The following is a 26,767-nucleotide window of genomic DNA, read 5'->3' as shown; positions in this document are numbered from 1 at the left end:
ATTTTGCACCAGCCTGCTTACCTGCAGATACCAGGACAACAGCTGTAAACAAACTCATCTCTTCATCACTAAGTTGGAGGGCATTTAGCTTCTCACTAAATTCAAACATAGAGTTTAGCAGATCCCCTGCTCCCATTGAGTGTAAATCATCAACACTGTATTTCTTCCCACTTAAAAAGGTGACCGTACGCTCCTTTGCATCAAACAATGATGCAAACCGTACCATTAAAACCTGGAAAAAGAAAAATGTATTTGAAGGAGTTCAGTACTAATTCTAAGAAATAATTCAGTATTCAAGCCAGTTAAGAAACATCCTACATATAAAAGAAAGTTGTAAAAGAAAAATTGAGTTTATTTTTACCCAGAACCATTTCCTTAAGGCAAATTCTCTACCAAAGCAATAAATATCTGTGGAGTGAACATCAGAAAAATTCCAGCCACTAGTGGCAAAAATACTTGAGTCTTGTGATATTCTGAAACTCTATTAATAAAGATTCTGAAATGCAAATATAAAATTAAAGCAGGCAATAATGCCAAGAAATATGAAACTGGCCCTTGGCCAAAGGCATTAAAGAAACTCTTTAAGCTACCAAGTATATCACATGGTCTCTAAATCCTAAGTAAAAAGAGCAGTATTTCAACACAACAACACTTAGAGACATCAAAACACCAAATAAAGCCAAGACAAATGCACGGATAAACTCTAATTAGACTATTTTAAGAAACCATAACCCAAAGAGACAATACACAAAGAAAACTATTACAGCAGAAGTGTTCCAGACACCAAGTTATAATTCAAATCCAAACCAAATCAGCAACTACTTATCTATGGCACTCCCTCCCCTATAGTAAATGGTAACACCTATGTCACATATTTCTTTCTAACCAGAGGAATACTGAACAAATAGTTCCCTTTTGCAATTTTCCCAAAGACTTGTTTTACTCAAGACAATCCAAAAGAGGGTATTCTATGGCACTAACTAGAACACAGCAATCCCAACTCATATCACAAGGTGGAAAAAACACAAGTCCTGGAGTCTGGGATTTGTGTTATGGTGCTGTGTTAGAAATGTATTGGTAATTTCAGAAAAATCTCTCCATCTCTGTGGGCCACAATTACTTAGCCTCAAAAAATGAATGAACTGAACTTTGAACTTGGTCACTGACACCCCTTTAAGATTCAGAGTTTAAATATTAACTCTAATATTTTCCTTTACATTGAAAATCCTAACCTAACAGTTTTACTTCTAAATTATACCACAGCTATTTATGAACATGGCTCCTTTTCCATTCTGGGCCAGGTCTCCTAAAAACAGAGCCTTAAGGCCAAAGTTTACACGGAATGTGCACTACCATACATGAAAACAGGTTTGAGGAAAAAGGAAATGAGATGACAGGGATGACAGCAATTATCAGCAAATACCAGAGGATGCATTAATGAGCAGGCTGCCACTCAGTATCATTAACAACTGAGAGCTCAGTCTGTGGGACCAGCAGGGGAAAATGAAAATATATTCCCCAGATTCCGTCCCCCAGGGATCAAAGAAGTGGCCCACCAGACACCAACTTTCCACCCACCACCCTGCATTTCAGAATAATATTTAAGTGAGCTCTGAGCAAGTCCTGAGGCTCCTCATACTTCAGCAGCACTTAGAAGCCATAGGTGGGAGGCACTTAACACAGCACTTGTCCTACTCAAGTTGGCAAAAGCAGCTGTCCCCTAAGTCCAGGCAGACTACATCACAGCAAAGGAAGCCAGAGAAGAAAAGGTAGCAAGGATTCTGGATGAGATGAGGCCAAGAAAGTCCACGGTAACAGAGAAGACACATCTCACATAACCCTGAAACATTCTACAATCTCCTAAAAGAGAAAAATCACATTCTATTTACCCTTTGTACTCTGTACTAGAACACCAATCTAGGATTTCAGTGGGTGTCAAACGCTCTGCAGACCCTGCCTGCAGCCCATCCCTAGAAGTAAATACTACAACCTGGAGGAAATCTATACGCTGAGGATACAGAGAAGTTGTATTTCAAGCCCTAAGAAACTCTGGATTTGTCACACCTCTTGCCAAGATTCTGATATGGTTATTCTTTTGCTGGTAATTTTAGCCTCTGGACTATAAGCACTCATTTAGAAAAGAATGAAAATAAAATACTACACACACTGTGCATCGATATTCTAGATAAGTAAAACCTACCTCGAAAGTCCCAGCCTTCAAAAGGTTGACCTGGTCATGCTGAGAGAGATCTCTGAATCCAGGAATACGCTTTGCAAATTCCACCACTTCTTTCACTGCTGGGGTGAAGCTCATTGAAAATTCTTCCCAGATTTCATGCCCAGATTTATGAGGATCCACATATGGAGACTTACTCATTGGACAAACCTAGCATGGACAAAACAGAAAAACTATTAAATTATGAGAGATAGTAAAGAAACTTCGAAAGTAGCATCTCAAATCATTGGAAACCCCAATGTGAAAATAACTCTCACACACAGGTAAAATCTACTAATAATACTTTCTCTTCTTCTACTTGCCTCGTGTTAGAAAGACTCATTGCAACCTATTCTGAAGAGCAATTAGTGCATCACAAAAGAGGCGGCCTAAGCTATTTCAAAAACCTGGGTTTAAGAGTTTATTTTTTAGTACTGCTGCCACCTTATGCTGGTTTTATGATTTTCAAACAAATTCATACATACTTTATTAGCAGTCCTATTCATTAGTCACGGCAGATATTATAATTACTATTTCTTAGAGGAAATGAGATTCTAAGAAGTTTAGTTTATTTCTCTAAATATAGCTAGAAGTCACAGGCCTAGAACCCAATATTTAGTTAATATTTCAAAACTCACTTTTTTCCAAAAGGCACAATTACAGTATTATAATTTCAAAGAAGGAAAAATAGTGAGATGCCTCACTTTTCTAAAAAGGTCATTGACCATTTATTTCATAAACAGTGCTGTGACCACTGGCTTCCACTTGTTCAATTAGAGAATAATGATGGGAGATACAAGGGCCACCTTCTGTATAAGGATTGGTGAGGAAAAACCAGGAAGCCAAACAAGGTATAAGAACACTAGAAAGATGATGAACATTCACTGTGTACTCTGTTAGTAAAATCAGCCTTTAAATTTTCACTAAATCCATAGGAGATGCAGGAATGGGATGATTCTATAACCATGGAGAATATCACAAAATGAGAACCTAAATGCTTGTAAATTTTTCCCTCCTTAAGGTAGCCATTAAGTCTAATATGATATAAGATCACCTTTCTGACCCATGGAATCAAATACTTCCAAGTGACAAGAAAAATCTAACAAAAGAATTGGAGTAGTCTCAGCTATTTTGAAAATGAAAAAAAGAAGACTTTAATTACCTGGCTGTAGAAAATACCAAGCACTATCAAAGGACCTCATGGTTTATACTGGAAATGATGTGGTACTGCTGTTTTTTGATGAAAATTTGGCTGAATATAAACACTGTACTTTCATGTAGATTGTTGTAGTTGATTAAAAAAAAAACTTGAATAATATGAATAACATTAACTCATCTCATAAGACCAAGTCTGAGAAAATCCTTAGAAACTAGCGTATTAAATTATTTCTAAAATTCTCAAACAGTAAAATACCTAACCATGTTCTACATTCAAGGACCTTTTTGTATTATAATGGTTAAAGAACCCTCTCCATAGAAATTAAAGGATTACTAACTGTGGCAAGCTAAATGATCAGCCCTTTGAGAAAATCCCAAAGCTAGTAAAATAGTGATTAATCAGAATGCTTAAATTTTGAAAGGGATTTCTAAGAATTAAAGGATCAATTCTACATGATCCATATTTTATTTAAAATCTTAATCCCATAGTATCAATCAAATCGCATGCTGTACCTAGTTCTGTGTGAAATTGGGTCAATCAACAAATGATGTTATCAGTATTTGACCTAAAATATCACACAATACTGGTTCTGTAAGTCTCAAGTTTTCTGATACCACCCCTGCCCCTGAAGTGTGTATACTCCCCACAAATAAAATAAAACCTTCAAAAGCTTTCCCTGATGCAAGTTGAGTAAAAAAATTGATTTCACTATACCAGATGCATTCTCCCTCCAGTGTTGCACAGGTAACTATTCTTGTTCTCATTCTGAGAAAATCCATCTATCGAAACTCTATCACATACTCGTTGAGTATAAGCATTGGAGAAGTTCATACAATGTCCATTTGCAATACAAATGGCATGCCCATTTGGGTAATGCATTATGTTCCTCCCTTTGTACTGTCCATTGAGGTGCTGCTGGCTCTCACTACATTGAAAATGGCTGCTAAGCCCACTGCCACAATGGTCATGATTTAAATTATACTGCTCCATGCCCTTGGGAATCCGTTCTCTCTGAGGCTGCATGGTCTCTGCTGAGTTTTCTCGCTGCTCCTGATTATACATAAAAGTATCCTTGTGCGCCCTGGTCACCATGCCAATCACTTCATCCTTTGCAAAATCAGAAGAGGGAGAAGAGCTTTTGATGTTTTCTTGTTCCAGCTGGGGCTTGGGTCGCAGCTGTTCCTGGGCTGGTAAGGCTGTCTGTTCATGATGTTCCAAAGTGTCATTCTGCAAATGACCACTGAACTGGCTGTTCATCATAGTCTTCATTGCACTCTGCATTTCAATTAGCATCCTCTGTTTTTCACGCTTAGGAATACGACCAAACCGAACAGCTATTAAAGAAAAAAATATTTAACGTCTATATTCTAAATAAGACCTGTTCATACAAACGAATAACACCAAATTACCTGTTAGCTATGGCCTCTAGTAATACAAATAAAAAATATCTGCATGTTTCTGGCCCAAATTATTCTAAATTTGCTGGTTATATTTTTAATGTTACCAGAGGAAGTGGAAAGGAAAAAAATTTTTCATTTTTCTTCCAAAAAAGAACTAATAAGAGAAGATCTATGTCTTGGGTTTTTAGGAGCAAAACTTTAAAAAATTTTGAAATTAACAAAAATCACAGTTTGAAGCAGATCGGCATTACTACGCAGCACCTATTAACAAGGCTGAAGGCTGTGTTCTTAAGAAGGCAAATGGGATTCAGCTACCCCCAGCCATTAATGTTAATGGAACCTAGTAGGTACAAGTAGTCCCTGAACATCTAACCTTTGTCAATTCATTTTTATAACCCTATTCTCAAGACCCAACTATTAAATATCTGCTCTTGGGGTGCCTAAGTGGCTCAGTCATTTAGCATCTGCCTTCAGCTCAAGTCGTGATCCCAGAGTTCTGGGATCCCCACGTCAGGATTCCCATATCGGGCTCCCTGCTCAGCGGGAGGCCTGCTTCTCCTCCCACTCCCCCTGCTTGGGTTCCCTCTCTCACTCATGCGCTCTCTCTCTCTCTCTCCCCCAAATAAATAAATAATCTTTAAAAAAAAAAAAAAGAAAAAGGAGATTTGCTCTCTTCTTTTCCAGCTTTTTTAAAAGAGAAACTCTTTTTTAAAAAATTTTTAATTAAAAAAAATAGCCAATAGAAATGCAGCTTTTGGAAAATTTGCTGGATTTTAATTAAAATCAATGAAACAAAAATTAAATCATTCATCTTCCCTTTTTTTGGGGTCAAGTTTTAGAATGTGTTCTGTGTCCAACATTCCTATCCCTGAGGGACAGAAAAGAAAAGCTTTCTAGTCTAATATTCATATGGAGATAATAAATACCCACCCAGCAAGAACTCCTTACTAACCTAATTGTAGCCTGTGACATTATTGCTATCATGGACAATTTTATCATGTTTCACTCTACCTCTACTCCCTCCTTCATAAATGATTGCCATTTCTGTTCTTTCGGGGAAATCACAATATCACCAACTTTGGATCAGTATTTCCAGTAATATTAAAAAAAAAAATGTTCAGGCAAATGAAATCCAAAACATCAACTGCTGAAATCCATTACTCAAGAAGCTCTATTACAAACAGTATTTGTGTAATATATTTAGAGTAATTTAAGGGACTGCTTAAGTGATGCTTCCCTAGATAAATATCAGGTTCATTCTTAGCAATTCTTAATTAATCCTACTAAACTAATCCCTCTGAAAACCTCATACTCTTCTGTAATGTTACTTAGAACTGAATGAAACCATCCAAAAGTGATCTTCGTAAGAAAAGAAGAGTCAGGGGTGCCTGGGTGGCTCAGTGGGTTAAAGCCTCTGCCTTTGGCTCAGGTCATGATCCCAGGGTCCTGGGATCGAGCCCCGCATCAGGCTCTCTGCTCAGCAGGGAGCCTGCTTCCTCCTCTCTCTCTGCCTGCCTCTCAGCCTACTTGTAATCTCTACCTGTCAAATAAATAAATAAAATCTTTAAAAAAAAAAGAAAAGAACAGTCAAATGTTCCAGTGATGTCATCCACAGAAAATACTAATAGTCCCACAAATTGACTTTTATTTTTTATGGGAATGGATCATGCCAGAATTTAGCAATCACCTCCACCTCAGACCCTACTGTTCCTTTCAGTTTTGTATCCGCTTTCAATGTATTCAGAACCTATGCCCTAAAAGCACATTACTGTCTCAGTGCTAACAAAGTCACAGAGGTAATTCACATAGGAGAAATGGATTCCTCAGAAATGCTAAGAAATCAAGGAGAAAGAGCCAAGGATTCCTATATTTAAAAAAAAAAAAAAAAAAGAGGGGTGCCTGGGTGGTTCAGTTAAGCCTCCAATTCTTGATTTCAGCTCAGGTCATGATCTGCGGGTCGTGGGATCAAGCTCTGTGTTGGGCTCCACACTGGGCATGGAGCCTGCTTGAGATTCTCTTTCTCTCTCTCTCTCAAAAAAAAAAAAAAAAAAGAGAGAGAGAGAAAAAAATGAATTCTTTTTTTAGGAAATAAAGTATTTATTATCATTAAAGGGGGGGAGGTTACAAGAAGTCCCAAAGAGAGCCAAAAGCTGTTTTTCCAGGGTGATAACACTAAAATTTAACTTTAAAGAATTTAGCATCTTACAAGGCATCAAAATGTGTTTTCTAAAATACGTTTCACTCTAAGCACAAGAAGGCCACTGGTAAGTTGCCTATAGGTCTGGTTTATGCTAAGGAATAAAAGCCTAGTTCCATATGTTTTAAGAAGAGTACTCGTTAAAGTGGGAACATACCATCTCTCGACATTCCAACAGACAGACACTTTTTGAAGCGACACTGCTGACATCTGTTTCTATTCATTCTCATTATAGAACAGTTTTCATTCTTCAGGCACTTCTTGTACTGAATGTTTTGCTGAATGCTTCTCCGAAAGAAACCCTAAGAACAAAGGAAGATGTACTCAGCCATTTAAAAACATCCAGATGAAATCCTTGTAAGCACTCCCCCACAACTATCGAGTATTTTACTAGCTACCTAGAAGTAATTCTGGCTTAGAATACAGGGATACATAAAACTGACACACAGAATTTAACTGGATTCTTACTGTTATTAGTAAGCACCTATGCCTACTAGCCAACCAAAACTCTCCTTCCCCTTCTTCCCTTTGGAGAATCTTGGAGCTTGCCAAGCACCCCTTCACCACATTTTACCCTATTACTGGCCTCTGCCTGAAGCCACACTTTCCAGTCCAAACTTTAATCACACACAAATCCTAAAACTCTTGAAACATGAATGATTTTTAAAAAGCTGACAGAGAAATGTATTCCATAGCTGTAATTCCCTCACTAGAACCAGGACTCCATCAGAAGAGCTTGGTTTTTCCCAGATCATTACCTGCTAATACCAGCAAGGTCTACTTGCATGTGCCAGATGTTCCTGGCTACTTAAGTAACAGGTACATGTGACACCACACACCCATAGAGCTGCTAGTGATCCCAGCCTGATGGCTACAAATAACTGCCTTTACTACACTAACAATTTAAGAATATGTTCTGGAGGCACCTGGGTAGCTCAGTGGGTTAAGCCTCTGCCTTTGCTCAGGTCGTGATCTCAGGGTCCTGGGATCGAGCCCCACATCAGGCTCTCTCCTCAGCAGGGAGCCTGAGCTTCTCACTCTCTCTCTGACTGCCTCTCTGCCTACTTGTGGTGTCTCTCTCTATCAAATAAGTAAATAAAATCCTTAAAAAAAAAAAAAAAAAAAAAAGTATGTTCTGTGATGGGTCTTCAAAGAGCTCCAGCTCCATGGTCTCAGGAAGAACACAGAAATCAAGAACACAGCTACCAAACTTTCAAGTTGCAGTTTCCTTTAATATCATAACTAATCACACATTTCAAGAATCTGTATAATTTTGAAATACAACATTTTAAAATTTTATTATTGCAACGTTATATGTGGACACTAAAATATCTGAACTAGACTCCTCTCTAAGAGGCTATAGAACAATTAGGTGTATTTATCAAGGACACACAATTAGGATCCTTTGCTTTGCTTTTGTTTCTTTAGCAATACAGTGAAAATGATGCCTGCTCTACAGTTACTTCACATTTTTTTTTTTTAAAGATTTTATTTATTTATTTGACAGAGAGAGATTACAAGTAGGCAGAGAGGCAGGCAGAGAGAGAGAGGAGGAAGCAGGCTCCCCACTGAGCAGAGAGCCCGATGTGGGACTCGATCCCAGGACCCTGAGATCATGACCCGAGCCGAAGGCAGCGGCTCAACCCACTGAGCCACCCAGGCGCCCCTCATTTTTATTTTAAAAAAAAAGAAAAGAAAAGAAAGAGTAAACAGTATATAGAGAATTTTTTAAACAGTGGAAAAGTACTAGTTCTGTACTGAATACTGACTAGTCTTGTGAAGTGACCCAGTCATTAAGAGCTACAAAACTCACAATTTATTCAGGGCTACCCTAGAAAATATTTCTTCTTCCATCATGTATATTCTTCATCTTGCTCACCCATCTTATCTTGCCAAACCGGATTCCTACAAATGGCTTTCAGTCAGAAAACAGCAAGAGCAAATGTCTTGATGATATTAATTTCTGATGCTCAGGAGAAACAGTTGTGTCAGATTTTTAAAAAAGAGAGAGAGATTCCCTGGATGTAAGTAGGAGGTATAGACTATCTCACTTGGAATTAGCTGACCCCCCACCCAAGAAACTGTCAACAAACCTTAAAAATAAAATGAGGTTTCTCAAGTGTCCAATTTATATTCAAGATTCTTTTACTCATTTGGCATTACTTCTGAAGATCTACATTTTTACAAATATGTGGGAATTATTCCCAACTCCTAATACCTGATATATCAGAATGTCAACATATCTGAGGAGACCTATTCAAAGTTTGGTTTAAACTAAGCCAACAAGGCAGCAGTGCCTTGTCTGTTTTGCTCCCTGCTATTTCCCCACTACCTGGAATAGTGCCTGATGCATTAATGAATAAGCATCTGTGCACTTGGTTTCATACCATAATTAAGTTTGAGCAAGATAGCAAATTTATTTTGATCAAAATCTTAAAGAAAAAAAATATTTTAACTGTATTAAAAATACATTTTTCAAAACAAGTTACATTTATATACTACATAAAATATTTAAAACTTTAAGAATAGCTATTAACTTCTCTCATCCTCCCAAGTAATCAATTATGGAAACTGGCCAAGGCTAACTCCAATTTCTTTAATCCCAGAACCAGTAGCTTACCTTACAGCCTTCACAAGCATGAACTCCATAGTGGAATCCTGACGCCACATCCCCACAGACTTTACAGAGTAGAACCATGCCACTAAATTCTAAGACACAAACAGACACAAAAGTATAAAGCTGGAAGAAAAACTTCAACTGTTTGTTTTCTTTCCAACTAATTCCAATTTATTTTATTCAACTTGTAAGTACTTTTGAAAGATATCAATCTACTTTAACAATGCAAAGAAAAATCTTTACACCAAATTAACAAATCCAAAGAAATCTTAATTTTCTTTTAAACACAGTTTATGGGACTGCCAAATATATCTCTGAGAGCCTGATGATTTTAAACATACACTGAAATTCTATGAATCTAGAGTTACTTTACACCATATATATGCAACCAGAATTAAAAACAGTTCTCCTCAGACAGAAGAGTCAATTGACAGAGGTGTGAACACGTCTCCACAGGCTGCTGCTATACAATACACAATTCAATTCACCTAACAGGCACCATTCCTCCCCTGTATCAGCCCATCTTACCTCCACATTCACTTAGGGGTCCAAATTCCACCACTCATTTAGTTAACCCAATGCTGCTTTGTTTTCTAATCCCCAATGTTCCTAGCTCCAACTTCATGAAAGCAAACCCCTTCCCATAACAAGTACTCTGTTCTAGAAACCAGATTCAGTACCCAGAGTTCAGAAGAAAGGCAACTGTGAAAATGTGGTAGCAGGAGATACCCTAGAGGAAACACCGTCAGGCACAGTGCAGGTCACATTTCTTGCTCTGTGGCAAGAACCAATCTGACAACCCCCAGGCTGTAACTTTTAAAATCATCGCTGATTTCTTACCTAACTACTAAACTATCATTACCCAAAATGGGGTGAAATGACACCCAAATGAAAAACTGATAAAATAAACCCCACCTGCATTAATGGCACCAACCTTTGAAAATTAAAGTAACTTACTCGTCACTCCACTATGACTCTTTGTCATCCCAGGTGCACTCGATTTGCTTGTTTTCATAGAACAATCTATTCGATCATTCTTCAGGATGCCTTCAATATTGGAGAGATCACCATTTTTGGGATTACCATTGTTATCAGAATTTGAGCTATTTGGAGAAGATGGAACAGAGGAGGAGGAGGACTGGAAACTGTTCTCAGAACCCTCACTGTGACAAGAGGCAGGGCTAGAGGCTGAGCTTGAAGAACTGATATAGGCGATCACACCTCCTAGAAAAAGGGAGAATTCACATAATTAGATACATGCCAATATAGGTTTTCTATTTTTCCAAATCTTAACAGTAAAGTCACTAACTTTAGAAACAGGTTGCTGAAAATTATCCACGTACCCTAAAAGAAGAAAATAACTTACTTCCTTATTTCCTATTCTTCCTGCTTCCACAAGGCTCGAAGCACAGATCATTTCCATGGATTCAAAAAATAAGAAGGTTCTCACTGGCTTAATTATTCTGAGCACACAAAGATCCAAACCTAAAGCTTTTCCTTCCCTGGGTTTTTTTGGGGGGGTTTTGTTTGTTTGTTTGTTTTTACCTAAAAGTAATGAGAAACTTTCCTGACTGACTACAGAGCTTAGAGTAAGCAAACTGTTTTTGCCATGAAGAAGTCTGCTTCTGGTCCTCTCTCTGCCTCCTTCATTACAGTGACACAATCCTAGAAACAAAGTGCTGCCTCCACCAGCACTTGGCTAAAACATAGGTTAACCAGGAACAGATGTAACATTTGGAACTCCAGATAATTTATGTCAAAATGGGGAACCTTTCATAGCAGCTGCTCCCCGAATCTTTCCTGAAAGATTCCTGAAAACTTCTGTGACTACCCACTAATCACCAGCTCTATGCTCCCCCTTCTCCACCCACTTCCGCCACTGGCCTTGCAGACACACTTACCCGTAAACAGCTCTTAAAGAATCCAGACTCACCACCTGTTCTCTGACTTGCTATTTACAGTAAATGTTAAAAGAGGCTGAAAGAATGCATGCTCTAAGAGAATAACATTAAGGCTGACACTAGTTCTTTCTCCATAGAGCTACTCTTAAAACACTACTCAGGACCTCACCAATATAACCTCCACAACCCTAGTGAAAACGGTCTTGGCCTCTTTAAGAGACTATAAACCTCCCAGGTTAAGAAATAGTATTTAAAAGAATATAATTTCAAACATCTTCTCTCGAAGACATAAAATGCTGCAAGAGTTATCCCATGGCCAAATATATTATTTTTCCGAATCCCAGGCCAAACAACTAACTCTCAACTTTTCTGCCAAGATCTACTGTGGTTTCTTTTCCTCTTTCTTCTATCATCAACAAACATTTACAGGCCTTTTCAATGTGATACAAAGGTAAAATTATCTCTGTCACTGTCCTGAGCTCTTGTTTATTTTTTTTTATTTTATTTTATTTTTTTTCCAATTTATTTATTTTCAGAAAAACAGTATTCATTATTTCTGAGCTCTTGTTTAAATCTACAATTTACCTGTTTCCATCTCTTTCTCACTAGACAATAAGCACCTAAGTGCAGTGTCTCCTAATTTTCTATACATGCTTTACAAGTAACAAGCCTGCCATAAATATTTTTAAGACCTACTTCCCTGCCTTTGTGAAGCCCACATTTAATTACACAGACACATCCCAAATATCATAAAACATTGCTAGGAAGTCACAAAACAGGGCATTTCTGAAAACAATCTGGATAACTATACACAGTAGTAAGTGAAGAGTTCTCCACATTCCCTAAGTGATAACTGCAATTTAAGCATTCACTCTGAAATAAACTTCTCTGCTATTGAGAAATGATTCCCCAATCTTTTTTTATTTTTTTATTTTATTTTTTTTTAAAGATTTTATTTATTTACTTGACAGAAAGAAATCACAAGTAGACAGAGAGGCAGGCAGAGAGAGAGAGAGGGAAGCAGGCTCCCTGCTGAGCAGAGAGCCCGATGCGGGACTCGATCCCAGGACTCTAAGATCATGACCTGAGCCGAAGGCAGCGGCTTAACCCACTGAGCCACCCAGGCGCCCGATTCCCCAATCTTTTTTTAGATAAAAGCCACACTTCCCACACTTTATAAGTCAACACACACACACACGCACGCACGTACACACACACACACACACACACACACACACAGCAAAATGCTAAGGCCAAAACAATTCCAAAGAACAGAAAGACACACACAGAAGAAAAAAAATGGGCAGAGGAATTTTAGGTCACTTTTAGTCTGTTGTGTTGAAATAAGGTACCAGACACGCATTTATACCAACTATACATATGAAGGATGGGAAATTCCTGAGAAGTAAAGTGAAACCATTATTCTCAGGGATTTTTGGTCACAACCTAAAATCGAAGTTAAAACAGCACTACCATGTCAAAAAAATACAACAGTATTCATCATACACAAATGTGCATAAATGCAACTAAATGTACCTGAATTCTGAAGACAAAAAATACAATGTGGAGAATTCCATCCACTTTTCCATTCATTAAGCATACACCTGCTATTAGCATTGAAGTTGGAGGTGTGACTCTGTCTTTCTAGACTAACCCACTTCCCAAATGTTCTCTTGGCATGTGCTTATCATCTTCCCAAAGCAAAGCCAGAGCTTCATGATTAATACTAGACCTATGTGCTCCCCACCTATAAACCAGTCATTCTCAAAGTGTGGTCCCTAGATCAAGAGCTTCAGCATCACCTGCAAATCTCTTAAAAATCTAAATTCTCAAGCCCCACTCCAGATCTACTGAATCAGAAACTTTTATCAACCTCTTGGTGAAACTGATACACAATAAAGTAGTTACCCAGTAAAACCGGGACTGTCACAAGCCAATGTCTTTATCTGTGTTCAATGGAAGAAAATGCGACCAAGGGTAATTTTTTTAAGATTTTAATTATTTATTTGAGAGAGACAAAAACAGAGAGAGCACTGGGGGGGTGGGTGCGGAGAGGGAGGGAGGTGACCAGAGGGAGAGGAAGAAGCAGGCTCCCTCTGAGAAAGGAGCCAGATGCTGGACTTGATCACAGGACTCTGGGATCATGACCTGAGCCGAAGGTAGATGCTCAACCGATGGAGCCACCCAGGCACCCCAGTGACCAAGGGTAATTTTGATAATAGAAATGTCATCTACTGCTGATTTTGAAAGCTCCTAAAACTCCAAACACAAGGAGGAAAAATTTCCTAAGTCTGAGTTTATTCTCATGATCCAGAGAAATTATGTAAAATATGTATCATAAGAACCACCTGATACTTTTTCAAAGTACATGTTTTCAAGGCTCTGCCCAGACTAGAGAAGGCCCCTTAGGAATGATCATTTTTAATTTTTAACAAGTTCCCCAGGCAATTCTTTGCACACTGAAGTTTAAGAATAGCTACAATCACTGAATTAAAGCACAAACTGGTTCATAATTTTAAAAGTTGATGTTTTCATTGACATAACTGCCTGAATACCCTTAATATACTGTGAATCCAGAGATAAACAATTTAATTTGAAAGGCCAGCAAATGTCATGTTACCAGGTAAAACCACTGTGCCATCTGTTTTCATAAAATTTTAGAGATCTGAAGTTCACATTAGAAATTCCAGGTGTTAGCAAACTGCTAGTTTTTTCACATGTCTACACACTCAGAATAGAATGCAAAGGAAAGTATTATCCTTTGTCTTCAATAAACTCCAAAAGGAACATCTCACAGCTATTTATCTTACCTAAAGTACTACCACGTTAGGTGATAAATTCACTTCCTTTCATCTCAAGATAGTAAAAGATGAGAAGTGATGGTTTTCCTTAAAGTATGGTTTTCTTAGGGCCAGCGTTTGAGAGAGCCATTTGTGTTTACAAGGTCTTCTGACTACCTCACCTTAGAAATAAACTTGCAGAAATCCCAATGGCTTAATAACTGTTTTAAAACACAACTGGCCAATGGAAGGTATTGTTATTAACTACCCAAAAGCACCTTCCTTTCAAAACCTCCAAAATCAAACCAAAGAAAAATTACTGAGCTACTATCAATCCAGTTAATATCCAATTCCTACCTTTACAGAGCTTAACGAACCTTTTCGGCAAGCATTTGTGCCAAGAACCATGGTATCAAAGATGACCCACCTAGAAGCAGCTCCATTCTCCTAGCAAGACCTTCAACACTGATTTAGTTGTCTTAGCAGCCACTCTTGCTACCAGACACCAAGACCTGATGGTTAGTGACCCAAACAGTTACAATTTAATTTCCTAGAAAGTTAAGAAGTACATCTAATAGTTCCTCAACCCACTGAAGAAAGGGAAGTGAAAACTAGAAGTTCTCAAGTACCTACTGAATACCAAGAACAAAGTGACACAACTCCATATCACATTTTGACCTCACAAGCATTTACTTCCATTATCCCTTTTTCCACAGGAGGAACTCAGAGCTCAGAGAGGTTTAAGTGGCAGGTCCAGGGTTGAAGACCAAGGCCAGAGTATAGACTATATTATCTCTTACTGTTAAGACCTGGGCAAGCAAGTCATTTTCAATCTCTCTAAAACTGAGTCACCTTCTATAAAACGGGACTATCTGCCAGAGATATAAGATTGAAATGAAGTGATGTTCATAAAAGGGGATTATTAAAGTGTTTTTTACAGACATGGTTTTCAATGATAAAGCAAGAAAGGTAAAATTCCCGAACCAGCAAGTCCCAACACTTCCAGAAACAGGCAGAATGTACTTCTTAGATGTCTCAAGCTAAAATTAGCTGAAGCAGTCTTCTCTATTTTTAGTTGGAAAAAAAAATCCCTGGAGCTGGGCCAGGTTCCCAGGCGAGGGCTTACCCAGTGGTCAACTTCAGATAAGCCAGAAGTCAATATCTAATTTTATACTGCTGGGAAGCACTTACTGTTCACCATATATTGGGTTTTCTTACCCCAACTCTAGACTTGCCCATCACCAAAACCTTCTCACTCCCACTGCCCACCATCCTGGAAAGTGTGCTTGATTTCAACTCGTGACTATGCCTTGTGACTTAGAATGAAACAGATTTACCATCAAGAAGCTTTAGTCTTCTCATTTTAAAAGTAGGTTACTAATAATTTCTACTCACAGCATAGTAGATAGATGTAACCTTCCAACTGTGTCCTGAATGTCAGGGCTCTAAAGAACATGGTCCTTTCCCTAAAAAGCCTTATAGACCAAATGAGGAAACAGCTGTGTTAACCATTCACTCCCCTGCATTGTGAGCACTGTTTCATACAAATTACTGTGAACTGCTGAGGATGACACAAGAGCACTCTGGAAGGCAAAAATCAAAAGGGGCAAACAGAGCAAAGATGACGATAAATGGGGTCTTGAAGAACATACAAATCATTTAGTGATATACCACATAAGAGACTTAAGAAAACAAATAAAAAATGGAATGACAAAATAAACCGGTCTTATTCTGTAAAACAGTGTTTTTTGTCTCCATGTAAATTACCAGGGGAAGTAGGAGATTGGGAACACACAAGTGCAATCTAACATCTGGGGGAGAAAGTTTGACGAGCAATAAGACTAAAAGAGAGGAATGACAAGATTAGGAGGCTTTACTGACACCCACCCTTTTCCATCAACTATACCACTATACCAGCTATACCCTATACCACTGCAAATCAAGTGGATGCACACAGTTATTTCCTTTACCCCCAAGAAGACAAGACCACCCAGATGTGCACATGCTATCAGATGTTATGTGGGCTTAGACCTAATACAGCATAGTAGCTTATGATCCCCAAGTGGACTTTGTGGATTCAAAATCTGGCTCCAACACTTGCCTGAATAAGTTAATTAACTTCAATCTACTTAGCTCTTCATCTTCAAATGGTAACAGTACCCGCCTTCACAGAATTAAGTTATGGTATCAAAGTAGTGACACATGTGAAGGGCCCTACACATAGTAAGTACTCAGCCAATATGGGTGATTATTATTTTACCACCATACTTAAGAGTTCAATTAGAAGAGTTCAAACAAAATTAATCCCCCTTATCCTTCCTTCTTTCCTTTAATTTTGAGTGTGTAATATGGACCAGTGGTTTCCCTGGAGGTTATTTCCATACCATCTTCTGAGTATCTTAACTCCCTTCACTAGTCAAGCAACTTGCTACTTCACTTCTAAGTCCTCCCATGATCTTGCTGTTTCTCTCTTCTCTCTACAACTGACTTCTTTATAGTAACTGCTCTCTGACATTTTTTTTTTCAAGCTAGAAATACAGGTTTGTAAAAACAAGAATGAACTATGTGGGAATGTTTTTCCAATTTTTAAAAATGTGAATTACAGCTATGGTTATGAAGTTTGTGCTGTGAGTTATCACTTAAAGAACCTGGTATATTCACCCAAAATCTGCGACAGAAACCTATACAGTTGATTTCTACCACTTCACTATTTCACATCTGCATTAGTCATGGGTAAGTAAAGACACAATATGTCATGACAGAGGAAATGGTCATTGGCTGAATGTGCTGTACTAATACAATGGTATCAACCAAAGGGATGGGTCAGAGGTGTGCCACATAGAATGAATTTGGCCCCACCCTAAGGGCCAATTTGAAGGAAATTACAGGTAATGCTTACCAACACTCCCTCTAACAATATATGGCAGAAACTGTCAAATGTACTGGATAACAGCTTAGAACAAGTTGAAAATGGAGCCAAAAGGAACAAGACAAAATTTAAGAAAACTGCTAATTCCTACACTTTACAGCAAACAATTATCTGCACAATGGATGAGACCTAGCTTCAAAATAGTTCACATAAAAAGTCCTAGTTGATTGCAAGGTTACTATGAGTCAGCAAAGCCAATAAGCCACAAAAGCACAGCCTGCCAGAGAATTCATTTGCAGCAGAATCCAAAACTTGGAACTTGGTAACTGTCCAACCAGTTCCACAGGAGCTTGTTCACCTCTGGGGGCTACAGCCCAAAGGGCAACATGGATGATGATCAAAACAACACTGCAAAGACCAAGTAATAAGAACTGAAAATGGAAGAACTGGGGTGATGTGTTCAACAGTTATCCAAAGGAAGTTTTATTATCTATAGCTCCAAAAGGCAAGATTAAAATCAGTGATACTGTTCCAGGAAGGTTCAAACCAGACTGAAAACTTTCTAGCCTCCTGAGCTAGCCCACCCTACAAGGCTACAAATCTGGAAGAATTCATTCATCCTGAAAGCTGGGTTGAAGAGGCTGAACCTAATAATCTCTAAATCCTTATCAAGCAAAAGTTTAATTCCCTGACAGATTACCCAATATTTTTAAAAACACCCTCAAAGGCTAAACAGACACAGAGGCAATTAAAACACAGAAAATTGTCTTTATTTCTACTATTGGTGAAAAACTCACACTTGTTTTCAAGGTATGGTTTTTTAAAAGTGTGTATACGTATAAAAATATTTACTTAAAACTTAGAAAATATAAACTGGCTTTTTTTAATTCAAATTCAATTAGCCAATATACAGCACATCATTAGTTTAAGATGTAGTGGTCAATAATTTATCACTTGCGTGTAACACCCAGAGCTCATCACAAACTGGCTTCCTCCTTAACTTCACTGGCCTCAGGTGTAAAGACCATCAATGAGGGCAGACAAAAGGCGAAAAGGGAGTACAGTATTGTTCTGTGACGCTGTAACAGGAAACGTAACTAGAAAAATATTGATAAAGCCGAATTCTGTTGATCAGGTTCAAGAAAGGTCGGCAATCAATGGGTTTTTTAAAATCAACTTAAATAAACAATGACCAGTCCGTCCTAAAGTTCCGGGGTCACTTAGGATCACCTAAGTCATCTCGACACTACGTGAGATGAATGATTAGCTATCTGTATGACCTATAGGCTCCCAGCCCAAGGAGATTTTCGAGCCTTTTTTATGATTGAAGGTGTGTAAGGTAGGTCACGTCCTAGAGCAACCATTTTTCCAGGAAATACTGAAGCAGCATCATAACAAAGGCGGGTGCCGTCCTAGCTACCAGACATTGCTCGAGATCTAAGCACCTCAGAACTCCGAGGGGTCTCGCTTTGGGGAAGCACCGAGTCTTCTCCCCAAAGAAACCCCTCTCCGCCTGTGGCGCGTTCTGGCCCCACACTTCTTCCTCAGTATCCCCAAAATCTGCGGCCAGTGCAGTCTGCCTAGCCCAGTCTCCTGACGCTGGGGTGGCAGCGGGTGCACTGCGGCGCCCGCGCTCGCCGCGGGACCGCCCGGGCGCGGGATTCACCGCAAGCGCACGCGCGGCCTCCTCCGCAGTGTGCAACCCCGCGGGGGAGGAGGGAATCGCGGCCACGTCACAGCGCGGAGGGTTCCAAAGGGGCGGGGCCTCCCGGAAGGCTGCGGCGCTCCCCGCCGGCGCGCGCGCGCACCCACCCCCACGTGTCCCTGCGGCCCCGGGGAATGTGGGTCACCGAGCCGAGCGGCCTCACGTGTCCCCGCCCGCCACCGCCGCCTCAGCGCCCATTATGTAATGCCGCGTCACGAGCCCGCCCAGCCAACCGGCACCCGCGCGCCGCCGAACGTAAACACAGCGCGCACGTGGCTCGCGCGGCCCGGCCATGTGAGGGGGGGGCCGGGCCGGCGCCGCCGGGCCGCGCTGCGGCGTTGCAGAGAGCCGGGAGGGCGGCCGTGGAGCGGCCCGGGGGTAGACGCGGGGACCGAGCCAGAGTCGATACGCACCGCACGACAGCCCACCCCACCAGCCCTAGGGTTAGCCCCGCCGCCGCCCTCCGAAGTGCCCCAGCGGGATCCGAGCGCCCCTCCGCCGTGCCCCCACCCTCCGCAGTCCGGCTCTTACCCGCATTCACCTCCATGGTGCCCTCCGGGAGGGAACGAAGCCGCCCGCTTCCCGCAGAGGTGGCAGCGCCTCCTCCGCCTCAGCGCCGCGCCGCCCCGGGCTGGAGGCAGCGGTGGTCGCGGGGCCCGCTCATGGGCAGGGCGGGCGGGGCGCCCGGGACCCGGGCCCCGCGGCCAGAGAGCCGGCTGCTCTGAGAGAGGGCGGCGGCGGCCGGCGAGCGGCGCTCCTCGCGGAGTCCCTGACAACAAAAGCGGCGGCGCGGCGGCTTCCTGCAGCCAGCGCACCGCGGCGGCGAGGGCGGCTGACGGGGAGGGCAGCTGCGACCATGTGACCCGCGCACACACCCCCTCCCTCCGCCCGCCCCTCCGCTGGCCGCTGCGGCGACTCCGCCCCCTCACCGCCGCCACTTCTCCCTTTCCCTCGGCTTCTGCATTCTCGTCTTCGTTCCTTTGGCCCCCTTCCCCATTCCCTCCTCCCCAGATCCCTTTTCCTCTTTCCCCTGCTCCCTCCCCTCCAGGCCGACCTCCGGTCTCGGGCTGGGAGTCCCCTCCATGTCCCCTTCCTCATTCCCTCCCTCCCGTGACACCTCAAGTCACCTCAGTGGTTACCAAGGACCGCCCAGAGGCGCCAAACAGACCGACCTTTCGAGACCCCGGACTGGGCCAACCCCACCTACCCACAGGTCGCGCGCTCCCCCCACGTCCTTCCCCGCCCCCAACAGACCGTTAAACGCTGGACACTTTGCGGGTAGAACCCATTTCGCTTCAGTCTACACCCTTTGGGTTATTTCATCCAATCCCATAGCTTAAATAGACCTGTGTTCGGAGCCTTGCCAGATTTGAATTTCAAAGCGAGACTTCTCTGAGCTCTAGATTCCCACTCTTGACATCCCGTTTGATTATGCCCCCTTGATGTCCCTTAAAGATCTTAAATTAAAGGTGTAGTCAGGGGTGTACATGTGTTAATACTCAGTGAATGCACACGTAAGATTTGTGCGCTTCACCTTGTGTATAAATTTCACATCAAAAGTAAAAAGCTGGAAATAAATGACATGTATGCTGAAGTATGCAGAGGGAAGCCCATTGATGTCTGCAACTGAAACGTATTACAAAAGTAAAATGAGCTGATGGCATGGATAAATGGATAGAAGTATATTAAAATGGTAGTTGTAGATGTTGTAAATGGATATTCATAAAATTATTTTCTAGTTTGCTCTTCGAATATGTTAGTATAAAATGCTGGAGGAAATGTAATGTGTAAAACATTTTTACATGTGCCACACTCCTTCTTCTGTGCCCGCAATCCATTACATACACACACGTTTGTTCCTTCTCCATCTCAATCTTTATGGCAAATCTGCAAGTTCTTGAAACCGGCAAACTGGATTTCTTCCGATTGTGTGTGTGTGTGTGTGTGTGTGTGTGTGTGTCTCACTCTGCCTTCTATACCCTATTTAATAAATCAACAAATTTGAGCTATTCTACCTTCATATATCTTCAATTTCTTTGCTTCTCTCCATCAACATTACTATTACTCTAAACCAAACAATCATCATCTCTTGCCCAAGCTACTGTAATAGCTTCCTAACTGGGGAAAGGGACTGTTCCTCACATCCACCTACAGTCATTTCTCCCTCTCAGTGTCATTTTTTAAATGTAAATGAGATCAGGTTACTCTACTCAAAACCCTCAAATAGTTTCCTATTGCACTTTAAGGAAACTCCAAAGCCTTAGCCTGACCTGCAAAGCCCAGCACAGACTGTAGGCCCTGATTCTCTTTCTAAGGCTTGCCTGCCACCGCCTAAACACTGTTCTCTAACCACAGTGCTCTCTTTTCTTCTCTACCTCAGGGCTTTATCACTCTATGTGATGCTGATGCAAGAGTTCCCCAGGCTGTACTTTGTAGCTTACTTTTTCATTTTATTTATCAACCACCATCTGTTTCTGAGGCCAGTATGAGCAGTCTAGAAGAAAGAAAAGAAATCATAAAAGAGGATACCTCTCTGAAAAGGCTACATACTGTATGATTCCAACTATATAACATTCTGGAAAAGGCAAAGCTATGAAGAGAGTAAAAATATCATTGATTACCAGGGGTTGGGGAGGCAGAGGGATGAAAAGGTAGAGCACAGATGATTTTTTAGGGCAGTAAAACTGTTCTGTACGATACTATGATGGTGGATTCATGTCCAATGTACAAACAAGAGTAAAAGCTGATATAAACTAAAGACTTTGGATAATTATGATGTCAATATAGGTTCATCAGTGGTAACAAATGTACCCCTGTTGTTTGGGCTATTTCTATAATGGGGACAGAATGTATAAAGGAACTCTCTGTACTTTGTTTGATTTTGCTGTAGATATAAAATTGCTCTCAAAAGGGGAGCCTATTGGGACGCCTGGGTGGCTCAGTTGGTTGGACGACTGCCTTCGGCTCAGGGCGTGATCCTGGAGTCCTCAGATCGAGTCCCACATCAGGCTCCCAGCTCCATGGGGAGTCTGCTTCGCTCTCTGACCTTCTCCTCGCTCATGCTCTCTCTCACTGTCTCTCTCTCTCAAATAAATAAATAAAAAATCTTTAAAAAAAAATTTAAAAAAAAAGGGGGAGCCTATTTTAAGAGAGAAAGAGGATACCACCATTTAAATTTGAAAAAAAGAAGAGTGGAGTTGAAAATAAGCCATTGCAAAGGAATGTCCCTTAAGCATCTTAAATTTAAATAAATGAAATAAAATCTGTGTCCATGAGCCTTGTGTTTTCAAAAGGCCACCTCTGACCTGAGAGACATTGTGGATAATTATCAGAGGCTATAAAACTAGAATCCAGGTCAGTGACCAGCCATACCACTAGCCACTGGAAACATTAGGTTTATCAGGGCAAGGAGGATGCAGAGTAGCATCCGAGTTGGGACAGTCCCCAGGGTACTGTCGCTGCAGTGGAAATTGCCTTTTGCTGCTGTCATTCCAGGAAACTTAAGTATTAACTCTGTAGAGTCCATGGCTCAGTCTGTAGGATTCTCAGACTATTCATTCTACCTACTATTATACCTACTATTCTATTTCTACCTACTCCACCTTCCTCATTCCTCTGACCAAAATAATAATTCTGCTGAATGAAGACTGTGTCTTCAAAAGTCATCCATTAAAAAATGCAAATTAAGGAGCACCTGGCTGGCTCAGTTGGTGGAGCATTTGACTCTTGATCTTGGGGTTGTAGGCCCGAGCCCTATGTTGGGTGGAAAGATTGCTTACAAAATCTTTTTCAAAAAGGCAAATGATTTCCCGTGAAAGCTTCCTCATTAATTCTTATATTCCACTAATATTCCACCAGGGCCCTGGGAAACTGAACACAGGATAGACCGATCTGGATGTGGATAAAGAAGAGACGAGCCTAAATATTTGAGTCCTCTCGTCCCAAGATCCAGTAAAATAGATCAACTGAGGTATTGCAGTATGAGGACCTTGATGAAAGAGAAGTATTGGGAAAGAAGATGGATTTTTTTTTAAGTTAAAGCCAGTTAAAAATGTCCAAAGTCATTCCTCATTTTAAAATGTTCCAATGAATACTGCTAGTTCCCAATACCATAACAACATTCTACTTTGTCTTCTCTATGTCCTGGTTCAGGAGTTTTCAAACTCTATATTCTTATAATGATTAAAGACATCAAAAGGCTTTTTTGGGGATGTATTCTTCCAGAGTTACCTATTAAAAATGAAAACAGAAATGTTTAATACACAAGAATACACACACACATATATATATATATACATATATGTATATATATACAGAAAAAATATCAATAAGATCAGTGATGTGTTTATGTGCACATAAACACACATCCTACACACACTATAATATGATAATATCTCACAAGATGTAATAAAGTGAAATATAATCCTAGCAAAAGAGTCAACTTCATTTAACAAATATTTTTACACTGTCCCAGTTTTTAAATTTAAATTTGAATTATTTAAAATTAGATAAAATTTTGGGATGCCTGGGTAGCTCAGTTGATTAAGCTCTGCCTTCAGCTCAGGTCATGATCCCAGGGTTCTGCAACCGGCTCCTTGCTCAGCAGGGAGCCTGCTTCTCTCTCTGCCTCTGCCTATAACTCTGCCTGCTTATGCGTGCACGCTCTCTCTCTCTCTCTCTGACAAATAAATAAAATCTTTTTAAAAAATTAGATAAATTTTTTTAAATTAGATAAAATTGAGGCACCTGGTAGCTCAGTCAGTTGAGTAGTCAACTTGTGATTTCAGCTCAGGTCATGATTTTTTTTTTTTAATTTTTTAATTTAATTTTTAAAGATTTTTTTTTTAATGTGACAGAGATCACAAGTAGGTGGGAGTGGGGGGTGGCAATGGGGAGGGGAGGGCAGGGAGCAGGCTCCCTGATGAGCAGAAAGCCCCATGTGGGGCTCCATCCCAGGACCCTGAGATCATGACCTGGGCCCAAGGAAGAGGCTTTAACCCACTGAGCCACCCAGGCATCCCAACTCAGGTTATGATTGCAGAGTCATGAGATTAAATCCTGAGTTGGGCTCCACACTCAGCATGGAGTCTGCTTGTCCCTTTCCCTTTGCTCCTCCCTGCCACTCATGCGCTCTCATTCTCAAATAAAATCTTTTTTAAAAAATAGATAAAATATAAATTTAACCCCTTGGTTACACTAGCCATGTCTCAAGTGTCAAATGTCACATGTACCATACTAGTCATTACAGATTTATAGAGCCTTTCTTCCTCTTTCTGGGTCAGTATGACAAATTATCCACGTTGTATAAGTTTTCAAGTTTATTGAAACAAAATTCTTCATATTCTCTTGTTATCTCTTTAATCTCCATCAATTCTAACTTCTCATTCTTAATTTTGTTTGCACTGTTTTTTTTCTTTGCTCGGTCCTCAAAGATTTAATTTATCCATTCATTATTTTTGTTTTCAACTTCACGAATTTCTGCTCTTTTTCTTGATCTCCCTTCTTCCATTCACCTTTTCTTTCTAAGATTTTATTTATTTATTTTACACAGAGAGAGAAAGATCACAAGTAGGCAGAGAGGCAGGCAGAGAGTGTGGGAAGCAGGCTCCCTGCTGAGCAGAGAGACTGATGTGGGCTCATTCCCAGGACCCTGGGATCATGACCTGAGCAGAAGGTACATAAGCCTAACCCTCTGAGCCACCCAGACGCCCTTCTGTTCACTTTCAATCTGATTTTTTTAACTTCATAATTTGGACATCTATCTCATCAATGTTGCTTCAGTTGACCAGAGTCAGTTTCTCTTATAATGAAAGAAACCTCATTGGTAAAATTACTTTAATCATTGTCACCTATTACAGAGATTATTTTGCTTACTACTGCGTGTAATAAATTACCCCAAAATGTAGTGATTTAAAATAGCAGCAATCATGGGGTGCCTGGCAGGCTCAGTCAGTGAAGCATCTGACTCTTGATCTCGGGGGTTGTGAGTTTGAGCTGCGCATTGGGTGTAGAGATTATTAAAAATAAAATCTGTGAAAAATAAAATAAAAGTAAAATAGCAGCAATCATGTTATCCTCTCTGCTGACTTCTATGAGTCAGAAATTTGGGGAGCCCCTGGTTGGACATTTATGGCTCAGAGTCTCAACACTGACAATCAGACAGTAGGCAGAGCCAGAACAGCAGGGGGCTGGAGCAGCTAAGGGCTGGACCAAACTTTCTCTCTCCAGTAACTGCAGAGCTTCTCTACACTGTCTCTATATATGGGCTACTCTGGAGTCCCTCACAGCTTGTTGGCCTCAGGGCAGTCAGGCTACCTACAACACAGTAGGCCAGGGCTCCTGTGCAAGCATTCCAGGGAATTAGGCTGAAGTTGTCTCACTTTTTTCTGACCAAGCTTCCGAAGTCAGGCAACATCAATTTCACTGCATTATTGGTTTGTAGCAAGGGAGTTAAAAGCATACCCAGACTGGAAGATAGGGCACATAGATCTCAATCTCTTCTGAAGAGGAACATCAAGGTCATATTTTGGATAGCATGTGAGATGGAATATATTGTTGCAGCTACCATTGTTAAAATAGGGTACAATTTTAAAGAATAACACACGTACACAGTCCATCTTGATCTGAATACCACAATGCAGCATCAAAAACTTAAGATATACTTCTCTGGGTAAGCATTTTCATCCCCTCTACCTGGCCACATTCTCTAAGTGTTGATGTAAGGGGAAAGATTGCTCCAGAGAAAGGAATGAGATAACAAGTGGGTAGGGTAAGGCCCCCACTCCACAGGATTGTTCCAGTTCATTGTTTTATTCTTTGTGCAGCTGAAGGTCAATAGAATAACATTCCAAATACAGACCCAGTCTCTTGTCTATTCTAAGTCCTTTATTGTCCACCATCAATAGTATTTTATAGCATTGGAATGGGACTACTCCCTCAAGGGGAGAATCTAATAGGAGAAAGGGTTATGTCTACATGTAATGAGTGCAACCTATACAACTTGACATGGAAAGCCTGGTTGAATTTAAGTCCTCCACTGATTTAATAACATACTAAACAAATTTGGAGGAAAAATAATAATGGAAATAAGGGGAAAAAAAAGTTGCATGGCTGTTCAACAAACTAAATTGCTATAAGAAATGTTTGAGGGTGCCTGGGTGGCTCAGTGGGTTAAGCCGCTGCCTTCGGCTCGGGTCATGATCTCAGGGTCCTGGGATCGAGTCCCGCATTGGGCTCTCTGCTCAGCGGGGAGCCTGCTTCCTCCTCTCTCTCTCTCTGCCTGCCTCTCTGCCTACTTGTGATCTCTCTCTGTCAAATAAATAAATAAAATCTTTAAAAAAAAAAAGAAATGTTTGAGTATTGAATATTAATTATCTTCAATACTCTTTATCACAGTTTGAAAAAGAAACCAAAAACATCAAATACAAAGAGCTAGCCCTAACAATAGGGCATGCTTTCCCACTAAAGGAACAACACATCTTGCTGACTTTCTCACTCATCTTCCCATCTGATCTTCCTACTTTTGAAAACTTGTCTAACTGAGAATCCCTCCCAGCAGTGGAATCTGTCCTAATGTGACCCCCATTAACTGAACAGTCTCCTAAGTTCTCTATCTCAATTTATCAGCAACATTCAGAGGGCACTGAGAGACTTGGGTGTCTCCCTTTCATCTAGACCAGTGGTTCTCAAAGTGTATGGTCACTGATCACCGCAGCAACACCACCTAGGAACTTGTTTGAATGCAATTTCTTGAGCTCCACCCAGGTCTAATGAATCAGAAACTCTGCAGGTGACGCCAGCAATTTCTGTTTTAACAAACCATCCAGGTGATGCTGATGCACTCAAGTTTGAAAACACTGCTTATGGAGCCAGTAGCATCCATCAACAGAGAATTGATCAGTCCTGTATTTCAGGGCTGTAGGAC

At 40.7% G+C, this 26,767-nt stretch overlaps 1 protein-coding gene across 1 annotated transcript in view; it reads right to left on the bottom strand.

The window, feature by feature from the left end:
- Positions 1–19,596, bottom strand: part of NR1D2 (nuclear receptor subfamily 1 group D member 2) — a 29,137-nt gene extending 9,541 nt beyond the window's left edge. The window contains exons 1-7 of the mRNA XM_044252557.1: positions 19,375–19,596; positions 10,546–10,812; positions 9,592–9,680; positions 7,129–7,273; positions 4,089–4,708; positions 2,201–2,386; positions 22–232 (exon numbers count right to left, since the gene is read on the bottom strand). Of these exons, the coding sequence (XP_044108492.1) occupies positions 22–232; positions 2,201–2,386; positions 4,089–4,708; positions 7,129–7,273; positions 9,592–9,680; positions 10,546–10,812; positions 19,375–19,390 (1,534 nt within the window). The 5' untranslated portion in view covers positions 19,391–19,596. The remainder of the gene's footprint in view (positions 1–21; positions 233–2,200; positions 2,387–4,088; positions 4,709–7,128; positions 7,274–9,591; positions 9,681–10,545; positions 10,813–19,374) is intronic.
- Between the last annotated feature and the right edge of the window lie 7,171 nt (positions 19,597–26,767).

This window comes from Neovison vison, chromosome 6 (assembly GCF_020171115.1).
Source record: "Neovison vison isolate M4711 chromosome 6, ASM_NN_V1, whole genome shotgun sequence".
NCBI lineage: Eukaryota > Metazoa > Chordata > Mammalia > Carnivora > Mustelidae > Neogale > Neogale vison.
Note: the sequence above shows the minus strand (reverse complement) of the source record. Positions and strands in the feature narration are given on the sequence as shown.